Source organism: Tinamus guttatus, unplaced genomic scaffold, assembly GCF_059628265.1.
Source record: "Tinamus guttatus ecotype Peru unplaced genomic scaffold, ASM5962826v1 Tinamus_guttatus_pri_ptg000399l, whole genome shotgun sequence".
Lineage (NCBI taxonomy): Eukaryota > Metazoa > Chordata > Aves > Tinamiformes > Tinamidae > Tinamus > Tinamus guttatus.
The window spans coordinates 713,151-740,972 of NW_028288933.1; the positions used below are offsets into that span (position 1 = coordinate 713,151).

Below are 27,822 nucleotides of genomic sequence, written 5' to 3' on the forward strand. Positions count from 1 at the left end.
AGCAGTAGGACTGACTTTATTATAGACTCCATTTCCTCCAGTAACACATAAAAATGGGTGATAAAGTAAAAATGAGGTAGGGTTAGGAGATGGGGGAAAGACTTCCAAAATCTCTCACTTCAGCCCGAGGCTATAAGAAACTGCCTCTGTATTAAACAGAAAACTGAAATTGAATCCCTGACTAGCAGACAACAAGCTTTCCTGCCTAAAGTTTGGGTTTTTTTTTCTTTCCCCCCATCTCACGCCTACAACGCACATCTCTAAGAATTCCTGGAGGACAAAGCTGTTCTGCTACTTAATTCACAATACTAAATTCATCCAAATGTGCATAAGCTTTCTTTTTCTTCAAGGGCTTCTACTTTAACATTAAATATTAATTTATGTATAGACCTATATATAAGCAATAGCACGGCCAAATATCCAAGGGCTAGGAGGTGCTTTAGCTGAAATTGCCTAAGTCTTATCAACTGGCTCCACAAGCATCTAACTTATGTACAAGTCTAATCAACACGATCACTATTTCCCTGTGGCTAAAGGAACCTGTTTCATTCAGGCTATGAAACGATCAGGGCTACCATGATATGCAGCTGCTCAATATTTGTTTTTTATTTAAGTGTTCAGTGTTTGGCACCTACTACTCAAATTCTGTTCTGCAAACAGGGCTGATTTTCTCATGGGCACATCCGCACTTATCAACATGCAGGTACATAAATAGTATTTTCATAAAATATCCACCACAAAAGTATGTTATCATTTTATAGATAAGAAACAGATACCAAGAGTATCACAAGCAGTAGCCACTGATTTGCCCATACAATTTGAAATACTGAGGAAACAAAGTTTTAGGATGCGCACATTTCACATTCAAAGCAAAGTCTCCTTTCACCTCAATCCCAGGCACAAGTACATAAAGCTTCTGCGCATCTTCCTGCAACCTCCCCCTCCACTCCTGACACACTGTTTGCTCTTTGCCCTCTTGGAAATCCTATGCATGACAGCATCTTTTATTACATGGTTTGAATCACCTCAAGGGCAAATCAAGGTATAATGACACAATAAAACCAAGCACTAAAAGGTTGATGCATGTAAGTCCAAGTCCAGCTTTCAGGGCAGTATCAATCGCCTGTCACTCAACAACAGCACAGTTCCATTTTAATTCAGTACTCTCAGCATCACCCTCTCCCTCCTATATCCTTTTCTGCCATTTCTTCTTCCTAACTCTTGTTTCTGAAAACCAGTCCACATCTGCCTGTTCCCTTTTGCCTCCACTTTTTTTTTTTCTCCTTCTTCTTTAAACACACTCCTACTTCCCTCCTCTATTTTTGCACCTTTCAGCTTACTCTGTGCTAGTGAAGGAAAGAAGTGTCACCAGCAAAGATGGCACTGACGCATCTCAAACTGAGTCTGCAGTGACCCAACACCGTGCTGCAACCATGACCTGAACTGCCATACTGAAAAGTGCCTCAGCTGTACCTCTGTACAGTGCTGCAACCTTCTTTCACATCCTGGTAAATCTGCTGGATCATCATCAGAGATACTAGTGAGCTGGGGTGACTGGTCTTTCCTTTTTACACAAGCCCAGTAATGCTTAACTCAAAGAGCTCTAAGACTTTAGCAGCCCAGATATAAAAAAGCCCTCTTCACTACAAGTTAAAATGATACTACAGCTGTCTTACAGCAAACTACTCTCATCAGCATACAAGAGATAATATACTTTTATCACTGACGAGATGTTATATTTTCATTTATATTCCACAAAGACACTAGTCCTCTTGTATTTTCACTCTACCATACTTCTTTAAAAATAGGAGTCTATGCACCTGAATGAAGAGCCAGGACTACATTTCTCGATCTAGTATCTCACTCAGGAGGGTTTTTGCTTTTAAAGTGTAGGCATACGAATTACCAAAAAAAAAAAATTACTGTAAGGCCTACATATACCCTAATAGCTAAGAGTAAACACAGAATAGCTTAGCTAACTGCAAACACAACCATTTTAAATGACTGGTGCCACCACCCTCAGATGCTCTTTCCAGAGGAACCCAAACCAGCCCTCTGTGAGGCAGTACCTGAATATTCAGGCCCCAACAGCTGCTTATTTCAACTGTTAGCATCTGTTTAAGCAGCTAACAAACAGGTCAAACACACAGAAGAAAGTATGCTGGATGCTGTAGAATAAACTCTGCTTATAACATCAACAGGAATTATCGCTAGTTTGCAACCGGTTTGGGTAACTGCTTATTTCACGGCCAAAGCTCATTATGCAACCAAGCTACACAATCAATGCACTGCTATTCTTCCGCAAAATAGCATTAAATTTTCAGTATGTAGTCACTGCCACAAAAGGAATTTATTCTACTAGCTCTATAGGCTCCTGCCACATCTTTAGTTTTAATAATTAGCTACTGTGCTAGCAAAGGAAGCCAAGAAGGACGGTGTTACAGACCGAGCTAAAGCCAGCTGGTTGATTTTTTTTTTTTTCCTTTTTGTTGGATGGCTGCCTTTGTTTCACTGAAACACTACAAAGCAAGTTGACCATATAAGGCACTGGGATTCCCATGGAAAATGCTTACACAAATCAACTCCATGCCCTCTTTGCAGTTTATATATTAGAGTTAAAACTCTTACATGAACACTTGCAGTCCGTTTTTAAAGATGGTTCAAAATTCAACAGCATTATTTTGGCCTTTTCATTCCAGAAGAATCTCCAGCTTAACAGTCAACCAAACATATTTCTCTAACATTCATGCGGTGCTAGCCTCAAGCAATTCCAAAATTGCAGGCCACACTCCCAACATCAGTAAGCACAACCCGGCAGATTTTGGTGCAAATCAAAGTACTAGAAGAGCCTAATTCACATTGCAGGGGGCTGACAGCAAAGGAAGCTCTCTGCCAATCCCTGGCTGCAGCCCACATTTATCCGAGGCAGCAACTTGCTGCATGGAAAATTATTTGTAGCCTAGATTCCAACAAGAATAACTCTAACAAGCAAGGGCTTATAAGGAGATGGTAATACACAGTCTACAGGGAAAGGGCAGGGAGAGCTGGAGAAAGCACCATTCTTGAACAGGGAGGGGGGCCAAAACAAATGGAACCACGAGGAGTTTGCTGCAGGAGGGAGGGAGAGTTTGGGATGATAGAAAGGAAAAGTTGCAGAGAGTTTCAGGAATATGGGAAAGCAATATACATGCACTTCAAGGAAAGACAGACAAGAACAAGAATGCAAAAAGGGTCGAGAGAGAGCTACATGCCAGCCCAACAGTATCTTCTTAACGGTAGGATATTTTTGGGTAGGAATGAAGTAAGTCTCAGATGTTGGAAAGCAACAAAAACACTTCTCAGAGGACTCTGCTATTCCTCCTACCTACTACATTTCCTCACCTCTGGAGTGTATTACAAGTTTTTGTTTTGTTTTAATATTTAGACATAAATTTCACAATACTGATGATCCCTTTAGGAGAACTGAGTTTCTTTAACGTGGTGTGCAGGTAGGCAGGCCTGCATTGGGTTTCCTTTTCATACATGTTCAAACCTTACAGCCTATCCGATCTGTTAAACTAGCCAGGAGACCCATCTGTGCTGTAGCTAGGATTAGACTAGTTCTTAAATCGATACAGTCTATCCATGCCCTCATCTTCCACATCCAGCCGCCTTCCTGTGCTTAAGAGAATACATTTCAGGAGTGGAGAGATTGACTTCTGTGCACAAAAAGATGCGACAGTCACATAACCACTTAGACTAGCACAAAACAGGCTGGGCAGTCCCAGTGGTTAAAAAAAACAGACAGCAGGGTATGGCCTGTAATCAGGACATATAAACAGCTTAATTGAAGAAAGTAAAGAGTGCACATGCATAAACACACTCAAATATGAGATGCACAAACTACATTTCTCCAAGACCATTCTTAAATTTTCCCCCAAATTTAACCACTTCTGAAATCAGTTTGCTCCAACAGAATCAGACCCTTACCCATAAAAGTTTGGAATCCATTTGGCTACCATTCCTCCCAATTAAAAGATTCATTAAGGCACAGTAAGTGTTTAGATTTCTGTCATTTTACACACTTAAGGGGGCAGTGGCTGCAGTTCCCAATGTTGTTAAGTAGTTATTTTGTGGACTGCTCAAATAGCTCGATAGCAACATTTTAGAAGACTTTCAATTCAAATTGCAAGCTTGTCTACCAAAAAGATCTTCCAGGTAGACAAATTAAGCTTCTGTGTATAGAGTGAACTTGCACAGCAATCTAGAGGAGCAGTCAACAAGTACACCCTGTGCCTAAGCAGGCATTTGGTATAAATATTGACTGCGCTGTAGTTCAATGCATCCACATCCCTAATTACCCAAAGCCAATGCATTCCTAGTTCAGAAAAAGTATCTAAACATTATTTAAGTTAACCTGATAGTAGCTATAGCTGTTTTTCTGCTCTGCAGGACATTCAACTGCAAAGAATATATTTTACAAGGCCCTGAACACAAACTGGTACCTATATGAGCTCTCCTTAGAAGGGCCATGGCAAAGCTTACTCATTCACTCTGGATCTTCTGTCACTAATAACTCTTTAGGTTCAGCTATCTTCCTCCCCTTCCTCAGATCCTTCTTCCTTCTAGGAACAGTGAGAGGAGATGGCAGCTGTGCAGGATGAGTCAGCCCGCCCTTTTTTATGATCCTCTTCACTAAGAGCAGTGGAAAATCAGGGCAGGGCAGAACAAAAGCAGACATCCCTATTAATTTAATGAGCAACAATTTAGAAGTCTTAAGCCTTGTAAGGTCACAAAAATAAACACTAATCTTTCAAGAGCTGCAAACAGTAGATCTGATCATCCGCTGTGGCACTGCCCATCCTCACTTATCGCCAAGTTTTATCGTGCACAACTACCGAGGACAGTTGTGAAACAGGAAGACCTTGCAGAACGTAACTGTCTAGTTGAGGTCACAGTGAGGACGAGCTCAAATCTACACCAGCTAAATCCATACCCAACTTGGTCGCTTTCTGGCCCCAAAAATTCCATATGGTTCTATCTCCATATCAACAAAATGGTGTTGTATATTAATGAAAATACAAAAGGCAACAAAGAACAGTTGTTGGTGCATATCTGTATTAAAATCAATGTGGATGTGGAGTTTAAACTTTAACTAAAAAATAATTTTCTTTTTTTCTTCCCCTAAAAATAATTGATCTTTTCTTTACAGACCTAAGAGAAAGCAACTTGACATCAGGAATTGATATAGCACCCTATTTATGAACAAGGTTATTATCCAAGTAGGAAAATAACAGAGCTGAGTTGTTTCAAACTACATCTCTTAAACACAACTTCCTCCCCATGAAGAGAGCAAACAAACAGTGGTGAGACAGCTGCCTTACTGGTCTAGAGGTTTGAGTTTAACCCACACTGTTTGAAGGGCAGAGTGTATAATTATCCAGCAGACCAGGAAAAAAAAAAAATACTTTGATACTGGCTGCTGTAAAACAGGTTTAGTTATTACCATAGATGGTTCCTCTTGCTAAGCGATTTATTTAGTTAAAACGGATGCAAACTGTATGCTTAGATAAGAGCTCACATTGTTTACTGTTCTAAATAGAGATGGGGAAGACAAGATTTCAGAATTTTGAAACAGGAAAGTTGCCATCAGGAGCGGCCTTACAGTTCTAGCCCTAGCTCTAAGGAATCTACAATATATGTATTTGAAAGCATTGACAGAAGGTGTTCTCATTGGACCTTCAAAGGCTGCCCACTTCAGCCTCAACCAGACAAACCTCACAGGTAATTCCCCTAAAATGGCAGAATTTAAAAAGTTGGTGTCCCCAAGCATAGCAGGAAGGTGCAGCTCTTCCGTCTGTACTCACTAGTGTGCAGACTATGGAACCTGTAAAAACTTGTAAAAAAAAAAAAAAAAAAAAAAAAAAAAAAAAAAAAAAAAAAAGTCTGTCTCTTAGACAAGTATTGATAGCTGAGGTTTCCTGATGGAGGTGTCACAGCGTATTCAAAGGCATGTAAGGGTTGGATTAGTGCTGCTGTCAGCCTGGGCATGAGTCATACTTGGTTAAGCAGTTGTGAAGAGTACCTTGTATCATTTTTATCACGAGCAGGACACTAATGTGGAACTACTTCTGTTTATTTTTCTGCTGTTTCAAGTCACTGCATTCAAGTGCTTTTAGAATCATTACTTCTAACAGATTGACTCAGTTAACATTTTGCAGTTGATCTTAGCCAGTGTCTTCCTAAAGGCCCCTCAAAGCCCTGATTTAGCAGTTCCCTGTGGCTGCTTGAAAAGCAAAAACCAGGTGAGGGACAAGTCTCTACATTCTTCTTACTTAAAGTCAGCTTTCCTGCATGGACACCATTCAGGCAGTAAGAGCCACAGCCAGGCAGAGAGAGTAGATGGAACTCCTTTGGACGCATATGCACTAAAAACAAAAGTTATTTTCTGCACATGGCCATGATACAACTAAAGGTAAGGTTATTAAGGGAAGGAAAGAAGTCTATTAAAAATGTTTCCCCCATTGCAATACATTACCAACCAAAGTTCCAGCTATTGTTCTGGTAGGTTGGTAAGCACATAGCAGAGTATGACTACATAATTTAAATGGAATACTTTAGTTGTTAATTTTACACTAGATTGGGCAAAGATACAGTTAGAGCAGCTGGATCTAGACAGAAATCTAAAGAAATAACTTGATAAACACAGGAGAGGCCCACAAACCACTCTTACTCATACTATGATGCAATGATCCTCAATTACAGCAGTCTTCTCTATTAAGATTTAATACTTAAAATTAACCTGTACTTACAAGTCATAAACTGACACTATGAAATCTAAATTAAGGACAACCATAAAACTACAATACACACATTGTCTTAGTTATACCACAAAGCAGCATATTCTTTCCTTGGACTTTTATTTGCTTGGGGTCTGAGGCCTACAGCATGAGGATGAAGAACATGAGGAGCTGAGCAGCTGACAGCTCTTGCATCAGCAGTAGCCTCTCTGGAACAGTTGTCCAACAACCACCCAAGGGGCGTCATCCTCCTCCTGCAGCCAGCCCTCCTGCGTGCAAGCAGGTATTCATTTTCTCAAGGTAAGACAAACCTAAACGTCAGATGACTGCACTTTTTCTGGCTTAGGGTTTTTGAAATAAAGTATTGCCAGACCAGCTCTGGAAAATTAACAGGTGAAGCCAGTTTGGCAAAGCTAGAAAATTTTAGTAAAAAATGATTCTACTTAAACACCAAGATAGAGGTGTTTACGCTGACTGGGAAACCAACAGCCTGAACTTCAGTTCAAGATGAACCCTGGTGCCTGATAACAGGTTATGAGATGTAGCAGAAGCAAAGCTTAAACAAGGCTGATAGCTGAAAGGCAGATATGCTAACTTCTGCCCTCAACTGCTGTTGAGTCATTTTTTCCATTATTGCAAACTAGTTTGTTTTTATTGGATGCCTTCAGTCTAAATACGTTTAGAACATCACATCTTCAGAATGATGTTCACAGCAAGAAAGAGTTTGCTGTGATAGTAATAAGTAAAGTGATCCCAAAACAAGAATTATGCCTATATTTGAAAAATATTTCTGAATATCACTTTATCCAAGGTAAAAATTTAAATCATTTTTCTATGCACTTCAGTACAGTAGCTTCGGCATGATACGATCAGGTGTTAGAGGCTCAAAACTCTTTTTTTCACCCCCCCCACCATCACTGCTATTAGGTTACCAATGGAACAAGTGCAATTTCTCGCAGGTTTATCTCTTTAATAGTTGCTGTGCTAAATACATTGGAACATGCATAGAAGCTTACAGTTTACAGCTACTGGGAGTTTCACATATTTCATAAAATTCAATACAGCTCTCAAAAGAAAACAGTTTACAAGTTGGGGCAAAATTACTCGAAAACAATTCGGAATAATGACCCAACTAGACAAAATTAATTCATTGGATAAGGCAGACTGAGCAGCACAAGAACAGAGTATTCTTTTAGCATTACTACAGTGCCCATCAATTTGCAAATACAATTAATAAACTGAGAATAGCTTATCACTAAAATGATCACATAAGTCAAAAGTTTATTTTCCTACAATAAGAAGCTGTCAGTAAAATGCAAACCAGTGCAGTTTTATGTATCAACTGTGGTCTACCCTCTCCAAGCTTCATATACATCCTTCGCACTTCATATACATCCTCCATTATAATACACTGTTGAGGGTGAACGGTATCTTCAGAGATTTGTATGGAGCCTTGCACAGAAGGAAGCTACTCTTTCACCAGGAATTTCTGCTGGCTCTGCACATCTGTATAGGCACATCAAGGTGTGGGGAAAAAGAGCCTCAGTCTTGAGTGATCACAAAGACCATCTCTATAGACTGCTGCAAAAACGAGAAAGGTACTGCAAGGTACCTAATGAGATAAATACTAATTTACTATGAAGCACAAAAATGAAGAGCTGAATTCTACCTTGCACCTTTGCAGAACAGGAGAAATCTTTTCTGTAAGAAAACACATTAGTCTTCATCTCAAACTCTTTTTGTATGTGGTTCCCCTTCCTCCTCTCCACTACTTTGTCCCTTCCCAGCTTCCTATATGCAGCTTTTCAGGAAAAATTAAGACCACTCAAGATGAGCACAGCTGCCCAACCCTCCTTACCCATGCAGTCCATGGGAACATCAGCAGACATGCCTGTATAGCTGCCAAGGAAATAAGCTATTAGGCCTGGGAAAAGGCTGCACATAAACATTCCCAATAGACCAAAGCTTCTGTACTTGTTTTTAGACAGGACACAACCCCTTTGCATTGTATCACAGAAAGCAGGAAGGCCCAGCCTTAGGCTTTGGAAGTCAGTATGATATCAACTGCCTAAGTCTACTAAAGTACATAGCTAAGAGAAGCAGCTTTGGTAACTCAAGAGTGCAAGAGAAGCCAACTAGAATATAGCAGGAGCCTGGGAAGAGTCCAATACCCAACTACAGTAAGCACTCAGGTTCTCTACATTTAGTTGTCTTCCATGGCCAGCGATCTAGGGAAGGTAAAACTCATTACAACCTAGAAATTGAGAACCACGTAAAACAGATTAAAGCCATCTCTTTTGAAGTACAAATGAAGAACACGCCACCCCCTCCACCTCCCATTTTGACCCCAGCTAAAGGTACCTCTAAAACGCTTGGACAGAGATTAAGCAGATACATCCTCCGGCAAGGGAGGTAAAAGCAAGGGTTAGAGCTGGGGTCTAAAGGCACCTGGCATCCTTGCCAAGCAGCTCATCTCATAATAGAAAATGGTTTGCAGCATCTGCACCCACAGGTGAATCCAGAAGACAGTTACAGCAGCTTTTTGTTGTCAAGCTCCCTTTTAAGCAAGGCACAGCTCTACTTGGTCTCTCAGCCTAATGGGCCTCCACAACAGCACTATCCACCTAAGGAAATTGCCAATCTAACCTGACTATAGGGAAAACAATCCCAAGCATTCTGCACACATATGTATGCCATTGCATTAGTCTCTTTCTAGCCCTAAGGGACAATTCCTGGAAGATTCAGGCATCTTTCTTTGAAAGCAAGGCTTGAATACAGCAAGCAGAGGGACAGATTCGAGTTCAAGGAGACTGCATCGCTTCTCATTTTTGCAGACACACAAGCAGGAATAGTTCATAGTTTACCTTGGTTACATTCCCAGATCTACTTTTGCTTAAGGGTCGATTTTTGGTCAAAATACCCAGAGTAATACTATAGCAAGTCTTCACCGAAACTGAAAAATATATTTTCAGCCTTACCTGAAGGCTTGCTATCAGACAAACATCACTAAGATGATAGCTTTGTTAGTTTAAATAAATACTTCCTTAGGCACAGACCAGTAGCATCAGTAGTAACAAAATTTCACATGGTTCTGGTCTTTAATATCCAATGTTGAGTCAGATGGAAGAGAAATTTGCATCTAGGTAGGAATATTTACACTAAGTCATAGCAGAGCACAGATTTACTAAAATGTCACTCAAAAGCACATAGTTTTTGACTTCTCTTTTTGCTACAATCTCTTCTGTGTAGCATTTCTATATCAGTCTCTCAGACTGTAGGTGATCATTCACAAGTGTATGCAAAGAAAACATGTATAAAACACAAACCAAACTGTCAAGGTATCCAGGCTTCCTGCTACCCAGTGTGAAAGTCCTGTTAAATGCTAAATCAAATATTCCTTGAAATAGTGGCCAAAGAGGTAGCAGCTAATGAAAGAAAATGGAAAATAAATCAAGCACAAACACATACACACACACACCATATGCATGCTTTTCTATAGCTCTTTAGTTACAGATGGAAACAAAAGTGGCAAATGGTGGAATCAATTGTCATTTGAAGAGCAAAGTTATGATTTTGTTCTAGTATTTGTTTCCTGGAATTCACAGCTGTTTGTCTCCAATTTCCATTGGCAAATGGATAACATTTATTTTAGAGGACCAAACTGCAGGCAGTCGGAGCAATCCGGCTACCCTTGATTACTTATCACGGCTGGTTACAAACACGAGGAGGGGCTCATGTCAGTAGAGAAGAAGAAAAAAAAAAAAAAAAAAAAAAAAAAAAAAAAAAAAAACACACACACACCACACATACACACATTTATATACTATATGTATGCACACGTGTATATATAAATACAAATAATCAAGTGTACTAGATTCTTCCTCTATCTTCAGGTAACTTGCATTAAAAGATATGATTGCCAACTCCCAACTACAGCTAAAGCCTGCCAGCTTGAACTTGCTTCCTCAAAAAGGAAAGTTACCACTAAACAGTCACTTAAAACCCCAAGCTTACAGAATGTTAATTTTATTGCACAAAAGACTCATACACATAATGTTAAAGCTCAAATCTCCCATTTTATATCAGCCAGCTAAGCACTTGTACTTCTGGGTGATGAAGGTTGTCAAAATTCTAATATAAATTATATTCAAATCTAGGAATATCATGTAGATATTACATGTATACCACAACTATACACCTGAAGCGAAACTACAGCACACACCTGCCTATTATATTCTGAATTACCTGGCCACTGATAAAATGCATGATTTGAAAATATTTCCAGCTAGTAAGCTGAAAGAAAAGCCCTTCTTTAAGAATCCTTAGCCATAAACATAACTTACACTTGAAGAGGGAGGGTATTAGAACAGGCACACCAACACTGTAACTAACACACAAAAAAACCTACTACCCTTTGGGCTGGAAGGTAAAAGTTCCTCTAAATGAGAGAGAGAAGATCAGAAAGTAGGTGAACACCTTCGAATACCTTTAAAAATAGGTAAGTGATCAAAAACTTGCAACAGGCATTTGCTTTTACCTAGCACTTCTTGATACTTACTGATAAATGACCTTTTTTTTCCCTCCCTTAGCAAAATAGCAAAATTTCTTCTCCACAGTTATTTTTAAAAGCTACAGTTTCTTCTGCACAAATCTTTACACTGTTTTTTTTATACTTGAACTTCTATAGCATTTATCATAGTCAATCTTGATCTGTCATGCTGCAGTCCCCCATTAAACATGATGCAGCACTTGAGTCTTGCTTTTGGGGACAACTGTGGCAACAGAGTAAAAGGGTTAACATGAGGCTTTTGACTAGACCTCCGTTTTAGCAGGTCTCCCTCAGAATACACAAAAATGCGACAACAAAGACAGAAATATTAAATCAGTACTGCTGGCTGGCTAAAGCAAGGATTCTCCTAGCACAACTGTCCAATCTATTTGAAAATAACCGGCTGCCTGAATTATCTTTTCATCTTGGATACTGTTCCAACCTAAAGGTGTTATTTTATAAGTTAAGTGCTCTTGTTCTCACCCTGCTTCCTCTTGTAAAGGAGATAGGGAGGACAAATTAGCTGTCCTCAGTTACTCTTAACAGGTCACCAGCAGTTTGCTGTTCACCTTTCATTTGTCAGCATAATCTTGTAAGCAGCAACTTCCTTTTATTCAACATCCTCTTCCAAGCTGGAATCAACATTGTTTTTGCAAGACTGAAGAGGGAGGTAGAGGTAAGTACAGTCTCTTGGCAAGAGACTGTAACACTTTTTGGAATATTTTGTTTTGCCTTTTCCCTCCCCCCCGCCCCCCCTTCATCTTCCCCCTAAGTATTGCTTTATCCTTCAGTCAGGTTCTACCAGCTGATAAGTCACTGAAATGTGTGGAACAAAAACTGCTATCAAGAGCAGTAGCAGGGGGTAAAAAACCCACACCTCAGTACTGGACAAACACAGGCAGGAGACAGAGCTGCACTGGAGCAAGGTGCAGGTCACATATTGGGTCCCCATGAACATCAGCATTTTGTGCAGCTCTCCGCAGATGCCACCTTGAATTCAGAGACTGGTGTTATAACTGTAAAAAGCTACAAATAAGTTAGCAGTGATGGAGAGGCAGGAAAACACACACACACATATATGACAACATCCAGTTTCTAAGGCATGAACAGATCAAGGGAGGAAGAGAAGAACAGAAGAGAGAAAACAGAAGAGAGGGCATTACATCAGGATTCAAAAAAAAAAAAAAATCCACCTCTGCCACTATTCTAAACTCACATGGAAAAAATATTTCCCCAGTGGTATTTTCGTAAACCTGTCTTACACAACCATACAACATACTGTGGGTCTCATGAGGCATATGTAGGTACCACAAATAAGTTACAAAAATGTACTGAAGTACGTGGAGACACACTAGTTCTGGTTAAGTGCACCCATCTACTTTACAACTTACAATAGGAGATGAAGTGCAAAAGTGATTTTTGTCTCAAAAATTCAAGTTTTTGGCCTGAAGTTTAAAGTATTTTAGTGCCTAGTAAAGCAAGAAAAGTCAGCTGACTGTCTTCATTTTTAAAAATTCTACCTAAGAAAATTCCTTTCAAGTATTAATAGGATACAAAGTGCTAGCATGTTATCAAAGACAGAAGCTGCAACACCAGGACTTCACAAATAAAAAGTAACAGAGGTGAAAAAGAGGGCAGGGTGGGGGGAGGAAGGCCTCTCATATGAGAAAGTCATTTAATTTAGGGAAAAAAAATAGATAATTAATGAGGAGAAGTCAAGAGTGCTCAAAATTTCCAAAGAGAAGGGCTTCCAAAGTCTCTTGCTAAGAGCCAGAATTTGCTCCTCTACATGCAGGTAAACAAACAGCTGCAAAGTCCCTGCAGCAGCTCCCAGGGAGGGAAACAGCATATGGGCTCTTTCGAGCAAACACCTGAGTCATTCCTCTACGTAGCCAAAAAGCCACCTACGTCACTAAAGAACCTACAGCTCTGATGTCAACAGGGCTTCTTAACAGGGTAACACTAAGTCCTACTTAGTAGTTTATTGGATTCGCCATAGTTTGCAGACCTTCACCTTCAAGAACTATCAGCAAGTTTTACACTATGCTCTGCAAACACCTCCTAAATGAATATGTAATCTTCCTAAATAAGGTTCCTATCATAAAAGCTTCTCCACTCCCAGATTCTCTCATTTCCTTATTCTAAGGTAAGGTATACTCCTGGCATGACAGGCCACTAACTCTGAAAGCAAACCCCAAACAAGCAACAGCTTCTAAAATACACTCTTATGAATCAAGTATTTTGTTCTACTAGGATATTTTGTAAGTTTTTGTAGGTAGAACTGAAGCAGATACCTAGGATGTAACCCTTCCTCCAGAAATCCTTATCAATGCTGTTTTTTCAAGTTGCTAATTTCTTTTCAATCAGAACTATAGTAGTCATTTAACAGAAGTGCTGTATTTTATTCAAAACCGTATTAAAAATTCTTACTATTAAAGACTATTCAGAGCAGTAGTTTTTCCTCGAAGGTGGGGAGGGAAAACATGTCAGAGCATGAAATGCTTCCTGGAGGCAGTGTGTCATTTAAATACTTTGAGGAAGCCTCTAGCCTTGAACACCAGCAAAACCACCAAACTACACCCAAATACCAGCTAATCTGCAAAGAGAAAGAAGATAAATCAAGCAGTCCTTTCCAGCCATGTTGCCACAGAGTCACCTGGCACCTCAAGCTTACAAGCAGTAACATCTTTGGGCACTTCTCAAAGCAGGAGGTATATCAGTTCTGGGGTATTCTCTGACCTAGCAGCACAGCATAGCTTTGCTTTTCTAGGTACAGGGGACAAAAACTGCTTTTGTAAGAATTCAGACTGAACAGACTACAGCCACTAGTGCTTTTCACATTGAAAAAAATTTCTCAAGCTACCCCAGATGAATGGTGTGATTTAAGGCCAAGGGAAGCTCAATAAACACATTCTTTCCTCCCAGTGACATGAATACCTTCCCTTGTACATTCTCCCTCCTTAAAAACGGAGAAGCTACATTCAACACATTGGTACTATCATAGAGACAGAAGGAGTCTTAGCCAATCTCCAACACCATCCCATGACCAGCATCTGACACTAAATGTTATTCTCCTAGCTACAGGCTGGGGGCATGGGCAGCAGTGGTGGGGAGCAGGGGGAAGACCATTGGTGATAGGTGTTATTGTATGAAAGAATTTTCTTTAGGGGAGAAAAAAAAAAAAAAGGAAAATTTTCTAGACTGCATGTAGTTTTCCTGAGCAAGCTAAACATAAGACAAATGCTATAGTTACCACTATGCACACACTGGCACTGCCCTGACTCCTGAGGACAGCCTCATGGAATTACTGGTGCAAAGCTAGCTAATTAGCAAGGAATTAGTGAGGAATTACTAGTTTTAAGTGAAGAACAGCTACAGACAGAGGTTAGCACTAGGATAATCTAATTCAAGAACAACTCTCAAGAGGAGACAAGGGAAAGGATAAAATTCCCCCAGATCTCTTATCCTACTTTCAGCAGCCAGAACCAGAAAAGCAAGACAGACCTTTTTTTTTTTTTTTTTTTTTTTTTTTTTTCTTTTAACAGGAATAACTTCTAAATATAACACCTAGAGCTTGCTTGCATCCTATTAGTATTTACATTGCTTGCTTTACATTAGTATTTACAGTTGCATCCAGCACTGATAGGTGTTGCTTTGGGCATACTTTCTCAGGACAGTCTCTCAGTAGATTCCAACTACGGTTCCTCTAATTCACTTCCCCCCCAATAAACTATTACTACATACGTAAGAATTTAGGAGTTTCTCCTCATTTCTACATTCATTAGGCTTACACCTGGAGCAGCATATATACTAACATGAAAGTTTTTCCTCTTCTCACAGAGGCAGCAAGTTGAACATTTCTAGCACCACTTATCTGGAAGAATTAAATCTTTTGCCAGACTTACAAAGTATGCAGCATAATGCATAACTTAAGCAGTTACAATAAATTGTCTTGTATTTTCTTTTGAAATTTTTGAGCTTTCTCTCACACCATTGTTAAACAGGATAAGTAAATCCCGTTTATGCAATAAATGGGATTTCAGAGGAAGCTCATGAAGTTGAGAAAACTCCAGCCAAAGCCTTGCAAACTAAGGGCAAAACAGTATGAGGAAGCTGTTCTCCATTTCTGTTCATTTAAATAATACCATGTTTGAGAATTGCTCAGCTAAAATGCATGGGAAATAGATACCTTTTAGCAGCCTTCTACTGTATTTCATAAACAATTAAGTGTTACATGCAAGGCCTCCTGGATCTGTTAAGATACTGAGAACCAGTAGGACTTCGTTACCTCATCGTGGAGGTTTGCTGAAATGTCTTTTACTAAGCAAAGAAAGCTCTAGTAAGGATCAAGATACACTGGTATTAATATTCAGGACTGCTCTTACACACATGCAGTTTAGCCACAGAAACAAGTGCCAAACATTCTGCATAATCACTTGAAAGCAAAAAAATGGGTGACCAAAAGCCATGTCCCGCGAGATCCCCGAACAGAAACACAGTGTATTAATGCAGCCCACCGTCTCTGCAATGCTCATCTCAGAGGCCAAGAAACCAGCCTTACACAAGGATTCTTCCTATAAAGAGAAACTGTTCAACTTTTTTCCCCAAGGCATAGGGGACAAAGTACATACTCCTCGTAAAAACAGTATTATCATTAGGACCCAAATTAAAGTGGCTGTAGTAGAACAAAATAAAAGTGGAAGCAAGTCATGAAGTTTGGCAGGCTTTCTATGAACTTACCAATTAATATGGTTTGATAGACATGAAATTATTCCCTGCCGATATGAGTCCCAATCTGTCCCACTTAACTGATCATATCAAAGAAAAACTGCGATATTTTGAACTCTAGACCATGAATTACAGCCGCAATCAAGGAAAATAACTAGAATGGTCTCCGAGATTCACTTTTTAAGAGAGACAGCCAACTAACCCGACCTTACACCTCACCTGTGACCCTGAGGCTTGGCCACGGTGGAAGATTTTAGATTTTTTACATTTATGAGCTGTGACAAACATTATTTACAGTTATTTAGTATCACAACAAGTACCAGTTATACACAAATTTTGGAACAAATGTAAGGTTTTCAGATGCAACTAGAACAGGATCAATGTAACGTCAAGGACAGGTTGACTGCTACTTCTGTGTGTACACCCAAAATAAGGTTGCATTTGCTGGTCAGGTTTTTCCAGGGGTGTTTCACCGTCTTCCAGCTAACACCACTCTTGTCTCAGTTCAACTGACCATAGATTGTTAATGGAGATTAATATTAACACCGTCCAGGTATTAATGAGGCAGAGTCTTGTGCAAAGGCATCTCCATGTTGGTAGAATTTTGCATTAGTGAATCACAGGAACACTGACTGTTGACTTCTGAGATAAGTACAGTAGTTGAATGAATGTTCTCAAATAAATAAAAATTAGCCAGATAAACTCAGTAGCAAGCCTTGTCAAAATAAAGTGTTACCAAAATATAAAATAAAATCCAAAGTGTTTCATTCTTGCCCTCCCCAAAGCACCCTGACCACCATTTGTGGTCTTGATCTAACCTTATTCTCCTGAAAGAACTAGAAAGGCAACAGCTGAGGAATGCTGCCACTCTTATACCATGCTTTCCATTGACTGTCATTTCAGGAATGCACATAGAAAAGTCAGGCAGCTTGGAATGTCTCCACCCCTGCAGCAGCAGCACCAGGCACTGCCCAGCTTACCAGCAGCTCCACAGCGCTGAGCTGCACTCCCGCGCACATTTTCAGGGCAATCCAGATCAGTGAAGAATACACTGAAAAGCACCAATACAAAATTTGTTAACTGAATGTCTTCACTTCCTAATGTGGCATATACTTTTGGCACCATAGCATGGCAATAAGCTATAATTTATAGTTTCCTCATTTTAAGAGTCCTGTAGTATACACTCCCACCATAGTTCTTCAAAACTACCATCACAATCATTACAGAATGCATTAGTTTCTCTAAGCTTAACCTGTCCAAATAAATTTTGGGACAAGTTCTAAGCATTTGCAAGGACACATTCATGGTCCTCAATTAGACACCCTGCCAGCCTTACCTCAGAAACATCACATCATCACAGAAAGAATCATGCAAAGTTGGCAGATGCCCCGAGTTTTTGAAGGGCCATAGTACAAGTCTTATGGCCCAAGTAACAACTTTTTTTTTCCTCCCGGCCTGGAGGCCAGGATAAACAAGTATAGAAGTAGCCAAAAGCCTGTCAAACCATCCATTCCAACTGGAACTTAGCACTTACCCTCAGGCCTGGAATATAGATTCTCAATTGAAAGACTGAGGTCCTACCTCTGTAAGCAGTTTATATTACCAATTTCACTTCTCCCAGCCCCAGATTATGTCAGTAACCACAAATTAAATAATTTGGCAAACAATAATAAAATGCTTATGGAGTGACTTGCTACTAAGATGCCAAAATAAAAACAAGTCTCAAGTCTATTGTGTTCACTTCAGCTTTATTCATAGGTATAATCACATACAACATCTGTCTTCAATGATTTATTATGAAAGTAATGTCCCAAGATACCAAGCATATGCCAGAAGACATACAAAATCATGGCTAAAGCTTTATTGCAAAAAGCAGTATTAATGCCACAGCAAAATTCATAGCTATAGGCCAGCAGAAATTGTCCATGAACATTAGTGTCTATAAATACTGAAGCCCTATCAGCTGAACGTAGCCTGATGAATGTTAAACTCTTCCTCCATGACTAGACGGATATGTTTATGAAATCTGTTGGCTACAACAAAAAAGAAATACACTTAAAATTCCTAAAGTGATCTTAGACTGTATGCTAGAATTCACTTGAATTATTTCATTAGGTACTAGAAATACAGATAGCAATGAAAATTATTGAAAAGCCTGGGTTCACAGTTGACATAACAGAGAGGCCAAGATACACTTGGATATAAAAGAAAACTGGAAAGGTGAAAAGGCTGTGTTGCTTGTTTCATTTACTAGCACACAGCAGTTCTTTTGAAAGCAGCACTTAAGTTTCCACTATTATACTCAAGGAACAATATAAAGAACAGATCTCTTACTGAAGGGTTAAGAACACACACACATGCATGCACACTCCCCCTCTGATGGCATTACCACTAGCAAGTTAACACGTAATTGAAGAATCTGAACACAGCTACTGCAACTACTGAGAGAAAGATCTATGGCCCATACAAGAACCACCTCGTATTACAGTTTTAAGCAAGTATGAATCTGTAGCCAAATCACAGAGCAAAATCAATATTATATTTGTTTCACAGCTCCAATTCTCTAAGCTTTGTTGTGAACAGATTAAAGAAATCAGAATAATGTAACACTAATGTATTGATTCCAAAATTCTCATCTATCATCAAGGGCTTTAGAGGGCTGGGGGCTCTCCCTCCGAACAGTGATATTTAAACACCAGTTTCATATCAGAGTCCAAACTTCTGTACAAATGCAAGTTTTCTTACTTGACTGCCTTACAAAATTATTATTAATCTACCATACATACCAATAACCTTCCCTCTGCACAAGTGCAGCAGAGCATTAGTCACAGGTAGAAGGTTAGTAAGACAGCTTTGAGCTACTTCAATAGCTTCCTATTCGCCAGTTTTTGATAGCTGCTGCTTCAATGCAGACAACCTAGAGATTTAAGGCCATAGCAACTTTTTCTTTCCTTGGGACTTTGCATGTCATGCATTCCTGTGACTTCTGTACAATTTATGACCTGAGGTACCATTTGTTAAAAGAGTCTCAACAGTACAGACCTACTATCAGTAAGAAAGAGTGTTCAATGAGACACCTGTGAGTAGTTTGTTAGCATCTTAATTAGTACTGGTGGACCAGGACTTACAGCAGCATCAAAGAGCAGCATGTGGTATTAATGGAAGCTATGTCTGGAAACTAATAGCTAAACTATAATATAGCTAAATCGGTCAACAAACATCATGTGTGTATTTAATACTGTAAGAGTTTGCAGGGGAGGGGAGGGAAGGAAGAGGAGAAGAGGTGGGAGAGGAAGAAAAAAAAAAAAAAAAAAAAAAACAAAAAACAAAAAACCACACACACACACACACCACCAATATTTGCAGCAGACAAGGGGAAGAGCCTCTGAGGAGCTTTAAAAACTGTACTTGTGCTGGCCAAAAATAATAATCCTACAGAAACTCTTCTTTAGGAACTTCTCTTGCTGTTCAGCTTCACCAGGGACGATACTTGGAATACTCAGTGATCCATATACACAAACAGCTGGAACTATCCTCCATCTTATTTCTAACTACAGTATTCCCCCTCAGGGAAAGGAAAAAAAAAAAAAAAAGAGACCAGGAAAGGCTTCTTTCATGCTATATGATGGAACTAGGCCACAACAAGTACTCTCCTCACCCTCACAGAATTAAAAATAATAATAATAATAATAATAGTAAGGCTACCACTTCCTCAGTAGCTTTGACGAAAGGAGGCAGCCAGAAGGCAGTCTGCGTAAACCATCATGCCGCTACTTTCTTTATCAAGAGCACGCAGGTACTCCCCAGCTCCCAGGGCAGAGGCACGCACAGGAAACTCAGCCTTCCAGGAGCCTACTGACACCACCGTCCCTCCCCGCACTGCTCTCCAGAAAGGGTGGACTCCTCTTTCCTGTACAAAGCTCCACATAAAACAACCCCTTGTCCAAGGGTTCAGTCACTCAAGCAGCGAGTCGCACCAATTAAGACTAGTGATCTCAGGCATCCTTTATGGGGGACAGGGAAGGACAGAGGTGCAAACTAAGGAACTAAGCAGTTGAGATGGTAGAACTGAATCCCACTCTTAATAAATTAGTCTTGTCTAGAAGTGATTGGACATTATTGACACCAGTTTCCTCTTAATATTATTTCAGAATATGTCACTCCCTCCCCTCCCCCCAAGGCTATTAATCTGGAAGGTCACAACTCACCTCCAGGCTCTATTCTTCCTTTCATCTTTGCATTCAACTGGCAAAATAGATAAGGAAAATTAAACTATCTCTAAGTTCAATCTCATCCTATGACAACTGTCTAGGAATGCAGTATTTGAGAATATGATCAACTTCAACCTTCAGAGTTAATAGCATTTGAAAATAAATGTGAAGTCAAATTTTAAAAAGTGTTATGTATTTTATCTTTTATATGTGTGTGTACATATATATACATACACACACACACACAGATTGCATACCTGATTTTGTTGGGTCCTGAAGGTCTAACCTGAATGTATGCTAATAAGACTTCCTGAAGAAAGAGGACAACATTTGAACCGGCCATTACATACACAAGCTCTAAAGTGATATGTCCTCAGATAAAACACACAAGGCTACTCATTTCTACACAAGCAGATAGAAAATAACCCATTGGCAGCATGAAGAGGCAAATGGGGGATGTAGGTGTTACAGGAGATAGGGGAGGAGACAACTATGCTTGATCTCCAAAACAAGTACCTGAAAATACTCCCCCTCTTCCTTTGCAGAGCTATCAAGCCAGTCATAAAATTTTTTCCTATGCATTAGAGGAAACAGTCCCACATAAAGCTTTCTAATGGCAATGTAGCTCTATTCTCCTCTTAATGGAAGGGCCTAGCTAATGGCTCTAATAACAAAGCTCAATGCTCTAAGATCCGCACTGAAGTTAACCAGAATTTCAGGATTAATGGTACTTTCTCCTGAGCATTTTCAGCCCCCTGGGCTGCAGAGAAGAAATTACAGCTTAAGCCTTTTCCTGCAACCATCACATCTCGTTGAAAAAACACCAAAGCCTGAAGAACAAGAGAAGTAAAGGCTCAATATACTATTGCAGAGATATATGAATTTGCTTTCAGTAAAAAAATGAAAACGGGAAAAAAAAAATTAGACACAGGACAAAAAGACACAATGCAACAAGAACAGTCACTTCATCTTTGCCCATAAATGCATTCTTGCAAAAGAAGCAACACCTACAAGGGATCTGGCAGACAACAACACAAGAAAGGGACACAAACAGCAACCTAAAGGCAACCACCACAGTCTTAAACTCAAGAATGGAGCCTTTGACACTACTGACATTAGTCAGTCACAACAACATCAGCAAGGGTTATATGCTTTTGAAGAGATTTCCTTTGTGAAAGGATATAGCTTTGTTCTGTGCTTGACAAATTTAATTAAATGAATTAATGTTATAGGCTACATCATGTAGGACTAGCACCTATTATTCTCTTCTAATATACCACCTAAGATATGTTGATAATAGTGAAGCAGAATTATACAGACTTGATTACAGGCAGGGGTGGTTGTTTTGCAATTTTTTTTTTTGAGCAGAAGACAACATTCACTCATTTACTGGGCTGCATCAAAACAACTATCATTTCTCAATATATCTTTCGGCTTTTTGTATCGTAAGACCGGAAAAGGCAAGAGAGAGAGAAAAAGAGAAAGAGAGAAAAAAAAAGAATTTTAGCAGTAACGTAGATCCCCCTGTTCCTTGAGCTTTGCTCTTCAAATCTGACTACAGGTTTTAAAAACAAAACAACACAAAAAAAGGGAGTGGGTGGGGTTAGGGTGCAGGCGATCTTGACGATAGACATAGTCTTTAGTCTTTTATTGTGACAATACAGTTAAACCTAACGTCATCCTTTCCTACCAATCACAGGGTGCAGGAACTCGTAGCCCCAGAGATCTAACCAGTTAAGGTATGACTTGTGATCCAGAGCTCTTGCGGAGCAGGAGGCAATCATCATTGATCAGAGCAGTAAATAGCAAGGGTTGCATCTTTAAAGAGACAGGGTAGGCTGAAGTCAGGTAACTTTGCCCTAAAAAAATCCGGGTGCTTCCAATCACAGCACACATTCATCCTCCAGTTTGATTCACAACTGAAAGTAAACCAAATTCCTGCATAGGGGGGTAAGTGACAGCTTACATACAGGAAATAGAACCCAATTCCGAACATAAGATATAAAACTTTCTACTTTGGGCTTTATCTAGTGCATCTTTATTACTATAGAACAACTAACGTTATTTGTAGAACTTTGTATTCTCGAAAATCTACACAAGAGAGATACAATACATTAGAATCACCCTCATTTTTGTTCAGGAAAAAAAAAAAAAAAAAAAAAAAAAACAGTATAATGACAGCATCCTAATTATCTCTCCTAACCACATCAGGAATATTTCTACCCAGAACTCACATGCATCAGATTTTCTTCAGAGCAACTAGTAACTTTAAGAACAAAAAGTTACAGTCCACCAAGGATCATTTCTGCTCATTTGACACCCAACAAATTCAATATTCGGTGGGAGCTGCGGGCCTGCGAGAGAAACAAAAACTATTCAGGCAAACCCGCATTATCTGCGGATTGCCACAGCCTTTCCTTATTTGGCTAACGTTTTGAGATTCCAATCAGACTGCTATGAAGTTCAACATGCACAAAGCATCCATTTTGAGGAAACTTCACAGCCAGTTTCCTTTCCATTCCTCTCCCCCCCACACACACCCCTGCCCCAAATCAAAGTTATTCGTCAATACCCAAAAAGATAAAAGTGGTAAAGAAAAAAGAACAGAACAGACATAAGGACAAAGCAAAACGGATTTTTACAGTTCACCACCACACGAAAAGAGGAAAACAAAATAAAATTAAAAAAATAAAACAGGAAAGCGCTGCTCCCCTTGAAGGCCCGCTTCCACCCCGCGGCAGGAGCCGCGGCTGAAGAGGGCAATGGAGAGGGGGTGTCGATAGACATTTCTACACCAGTAACAAAACCCCGGTTCCCCTTGGAAACGGCGGGGGAAATAGCGCGATCCGCCGCCTCGCCCCCCGCGCGCACACACACACACACACACACGGAGCGCGTTTCAGCCGCTCGGCGACACGATCTGCAGGAAGGGAGGAAATGAGGAAACTGCCGCGCGAGCCCCGGGGGGGCCGCAGAAGCGGCGCGGGGAGCGAGCCCCGCCGCCCCCATCACCTGCCGGGCACCCCCCAGCGCCCGGCGGAGGGAGAAGCGGGGGAAGCGAAAAGGGGTCGGCGGCGCCTCCTCCTCCTCCCCGCCGCCGGGGAGGCCCAACCGCCCCTTCCGCCACCCGGCCCCGGCTCTCGGCCCTCCGGCCTCTCCCCGCCGCAACAGCGGGGCCGAGAGCGCCCCCCCCACCCCAGACGAACGGCCCTTTCCAACCGCCGCCAACGGCCGCGCCGACCTGGTGCAGCGCCGTGAGCCCGTCCACATTGGCGTAGTTGATGTCGGCGCCGCGCTCCAGCAGCCGCAGCACCTCCTCGGTGTCGCCGCTGGAGCAGGCGGCCAGGAAGACGGCGCCGTCGTCGAACTTCACCTTGGTCTTCTTGCGCTTCACCACGGGCGGCTCCAAGTCGGTCTCGGAGCCGATCCAGCGCTTGAGCTGCTCGTTGCGCTTCTGCTTGGCGTCCGCCATCTTCATGCCCCGCTCCCGCCGGGCCCGCTCCGCTCCCGCCGCGCCGAGGATAGACTTTATACCGCCAGTATCCCACAGCGCACCGCGGCCGCGCCGCCGCCGCGCGCGCGCCCGCGCCGCTCCGCACCCGCCCACCGCGCGCGCGGCGGGGGCGGCGGCGGCGGCGCGCGCCTTAGCATAATCCCGCGAGACTGCCGCGCGCCGTGACGTCACGCGCGGGGCGGGAGGCGCTGGGGTGGAGGCGCCGCCATTGCGGCCGGCGGGCGCCGGGCCTCAGCGTGGGCAGCGCGGCCCCCGCGCAGGGCCGCCCGCGGCAACGCCCCCAACGGCCGCCCAGCGTCCCCAACGGCCGCCCAGCGTCCCCTCCGCGACGCCTGGTCTGAAAACACGTTCAAATAAAAACTGGTGACCTGGTCCCACTCGTCTGGGTAGAGTTCAGGAGGACAGGCTGGAGCGGGTTTATTATGGTAGCTGGGGTAGGTCCTAAAGAAAGCATGAGAAATAGTACGTCTTTTGGGGAAATGTGTGTGTTTATCCCCACGTGGGTGGGTTTGGGGGAAGGAGCTGCTCTGGGTGCCTGTCTTGGCAAGTGGAAGGAATGGAGTCACCAAAGGGAAAGAAAGAAAAAGGAAAGAGCACAAAGGACTGAAGATTTGGAGGCATCAAAGTAGTCCATGTTAGGCCATACCTTGACATACTGAAAGAAAAAAACAACCTTGTCTCCAGTTTTGCCTTGATGTTTCTGTGTGGCCATGGACAAATCCCAGGGCTTATGCAGCCTTCAGCTTGAGTGACTCTGTTGCAGTGTCAGTTTAAACCAAATTTCTACTTGCCTCCCATCTTCTAAAAAGTGGGTATAGGATATGCTCCTTTTCTGCTGGGGGAAAATAAATGGTTGCAATGCACAGAGCTTTTGAAGTAACAACTCTGAGAAGTATTTATTCAGATTTATTGGTTCCAGGAACCAGGTTATGGATAGTTAGTTAGCTTTTTTTTTTTTTTTTTTCCCTGTATAGCATGTTTTCTTTAGATAAAAAAAAATCTATATATTTTCTCTTAAATTACTGCATCATCCCTGAGGATAAAATGTGGCTTTAAACTTACTGGAAAAAAAGTTTTAATTTCAACTAATTATAGGAAGCAACGTATAGTTTAAGAGGTTCACCAAGCCTCATACACTTCAAATTTTGCATGGTTTGTTGTTTTTTAATTATAAGGTCTTCCCCCCCCTCCCCCCATACAGCAGACAGTCTCACAGCCAGCTCCAGCTTCTTGTTTTCGTTTTTATGGATTAGAGTGGCAGTGGCATTTCACAAGAAGTGCTAGTAGTGAGGCTACTTCATGTACCTCAGCAATTTGGTGTGATTAATACCTTTCAGAAGAGAATTTCATGCAGAGACGCTTGCATAATATCCATGGGCAATGCGTGAGATCCAAACCACTGAAAATTTGCAGGCACAACTGCACTTGTGAGTGTTTGAAAGACTACACGTAGACACGATGAAAGATTTGCTGAGGAGAGATCTGAAGCTTAAGTAGGTAGATGGACAGTTGCTCAGCGCATAATTTACACGTTCACGTTGGGTACGTGTGTGAATATTCAGAGATGCAGTTGACGCCTCTGGATTGGAAAGTCTGGCCATTATAACATGCCTCAGACTTAGTTTTCCTGGGGTTTAATAGGAACACAAGGAAGAGAGATGTGCTCCTGCACAGCTCTGGAAGCACTGGCCCAGTTTGGGCCATCACCAGTTTGGCTGCAGCTGCTGAACGTGCACATCTTAGGAGAGGATCTGCGCTGGCTCCAGCCACTTTCTGTGGTCTCTTGGGAAAACCCTGTGGAAAGACAATCTAGGGCCATTTCCAAGGGAATAGAAAACTGTAGCTCAGAAAAGCGTAAGAGCTAAGTCCTTCTCTCCCAGATGTTTCAGTTATTTTAAGTCCACAACACTGAAAAATTAACTCTTTGAAGAAATCAAATAGTTAAAGAACATAGTGATTTCAGAAAGGGGTACTTAGATCAAGTGCTTTATTGGCAGCAAAGTAATGGGAGGCAAATAGGCGCTCTGTGAGAATGCCCTCTTGCAGGAATTTCACTGTTGTGGAGCAGTTTTTAGGTTTCTGTCAGGGCTCCAGTCCACCCGCCTTTGACTTCATTCTTCCAGCTCAGCTTTTTTTTTTTTTTTTTTTTTTTTTCCTTCTGATCGTGGATTCTCCTTTAACTCCTTCATCTGGCTTTTCTTGCCTTGCCAGGAAAACGCAGATGATCTCCAGTGCATAAAGCATGTCCTCCTCTTTCTTTTTTCCTTTTTTCCTTTTTATTTCTTTCTTTTTTCTTTTTTTTTTATTTTCCTGCAAATGTGCATTTGCACTAACAACTATGCTAACAAGAGTCACTTCTGATTTTAGGCACATGAACTGCATTATACATGAAGTAGGCCTAGTTTTGTCAGGCAGTTCTGATACACCTCTAGCAAACTATCTGATGTACCAGGTGTTTTGTAAAATCCTTTGTTTATATATGTAGATATAGCATTAAACATGGTTGCTTTAGGGCTCCGTCGCTAAAAATATAGCTGTGTAAATATGTGCAGAGATAGCATCTATGCTTGTATATATTTTCATTTAATTTAGTGTCATGCGTTAAGTGATCCCTAAAAAGAATAAACAATGAAATTGTTATCAGGATGCTTTCCGGTTTTACATTTTTAATAAAAGTATCACAATCCTTGGACTCTGTTCAAAGCTAATTCTCGCAGACTTCTGTACCACAGAAGAAGTACACATGAAGCTTTGCACTACCCGAAACAGTCAATCTTCTGGGATGTAGAATTTTTGTTCTGACCTTCTGAGTACAATTGTTGTTTTGTCGTTCATCTTGAACAGCAGCAGACACATTGTGGCTTCTAAAACCTAACATTTTTCTCCCTTCACTGAGGAAAATTAATGTATCAAAGTTAATTCCATTAGCTCCAGCACTGGAAAAATGGGTAATATGAAGAGATAGTGACAAATACTGTATATGCTCATGTGAAATTTTCCAGTAAATCTTCCAGGTTACGAAAATACGAAGAACTGTGTATTTCAAAAGGAGAAATGGATAGGAAAATAGAAAAAAAAGCCATGAAAAACTAACGCAGTGATAGAGATTCTTATCATAGGGCATTTATTTATTAATACAGTTGTATTCCTTTCTATTTTTACATATGCTGTATTCTGCACTCTGACTGTGTGACGAACCCCCCAAAGTAACAGTGAAAACCCATTGACAAATTATTTACCAAGAGAAAAGAGGTAGAAAAACAGTATAATGTGCTATCAAAAAAAAAAATCAGATAAATTAACTAAGCAGGCTTCTCACTCTTCAGTTTTGCTCAGTTGTTTCAGAGTAAATCTAAGCATTTCATTGTAAAGAGGTTGCGTGCAGCGTTTGGGTAGAAAGCTCTGTCCTTAACAAAAATTACCACTGTTACACAGAGAACCTACATTTCAAGGTGGGAAGGTTACTTTTAAATGCTGCATAATCCTGAGTCACCCAAAGCAAAGATAAAACTACCATAGCAACCTAGGCACATATTTATAAACTATGCAGATCTGAATCATATTGGCAATGTTGTATTCTCCCAGAGTCTTTCATGAGCTTTACAGGGGCTGTCGTTTTGATGTCTTTGGATGGGAAGGCAAACTAACATTTAAACTTGATTCACACACAGATTCACTGACATACTTCTGCCTGTACCCGTCTGTTCAAATGGCATTTGGTCTACTGGCAATTTCAATAGTGCAGAGGTTATGCTAAAAATAGTGGTGCTGGTGAGTAAAAAGTCGCACCGTGTCTTTTGGAAATAGGGAAATGCGATTATTTATAAAACGGCCTTTAGAAAACCATTCTTTCCTTCAAGTACATTAAAGTTTCGCCCAGTCATTCGGCACAAGCTCGAACAGAACCACGTGCTGTGCAACGCACAGAGGTAGAGGCACCCTGTTTCCGTGCAGCCCCTGCAGCCTGGCGAGCTCTGCACGCGTGCGGGAGTAGCCACTTTGCCGTGACGCTGGCCCGTGTTGGCCTCGTGCTGGCGCCGT

The 27,822-nt window shown here is 41.1% G+C and overlaps 1 protein-coding gene across 4 annotated transcripts in view; it reads right to left on the minus strand.

Annotated features, from left to right (window-relative positions):
• PPP1R12A (protein phosphatase 1 regulatory subunit 12A) overlaps positions 1 to 23,827 on the minus strand; it is a 110,750-nt gene extending 86,923 nt beyond the window's left edge. For 3 of the 4 annotated variants that reach the window (XM_088531208.1, XM_088531207.1, XM_088531209.1), the window contains exon 1: positions 23,509 to 23,825. In XM_088531208.1, coding sequence (XP_088387334.1) covers positions 23,509 to 23,745 — 237 coding nt within the window. In that variant the 5' untranslated portion in view covers positions 23,746 to 23,825. Of the gene's footprint in view, positions 1 to 23,508 lie in introns of all 4 variants that reach the window. The other variant, XM_088531210.1, reaches the window with a different exon arrangement.
• Positions 23,828 to 27,822: the final 3,995 nt, after the last annotated feature.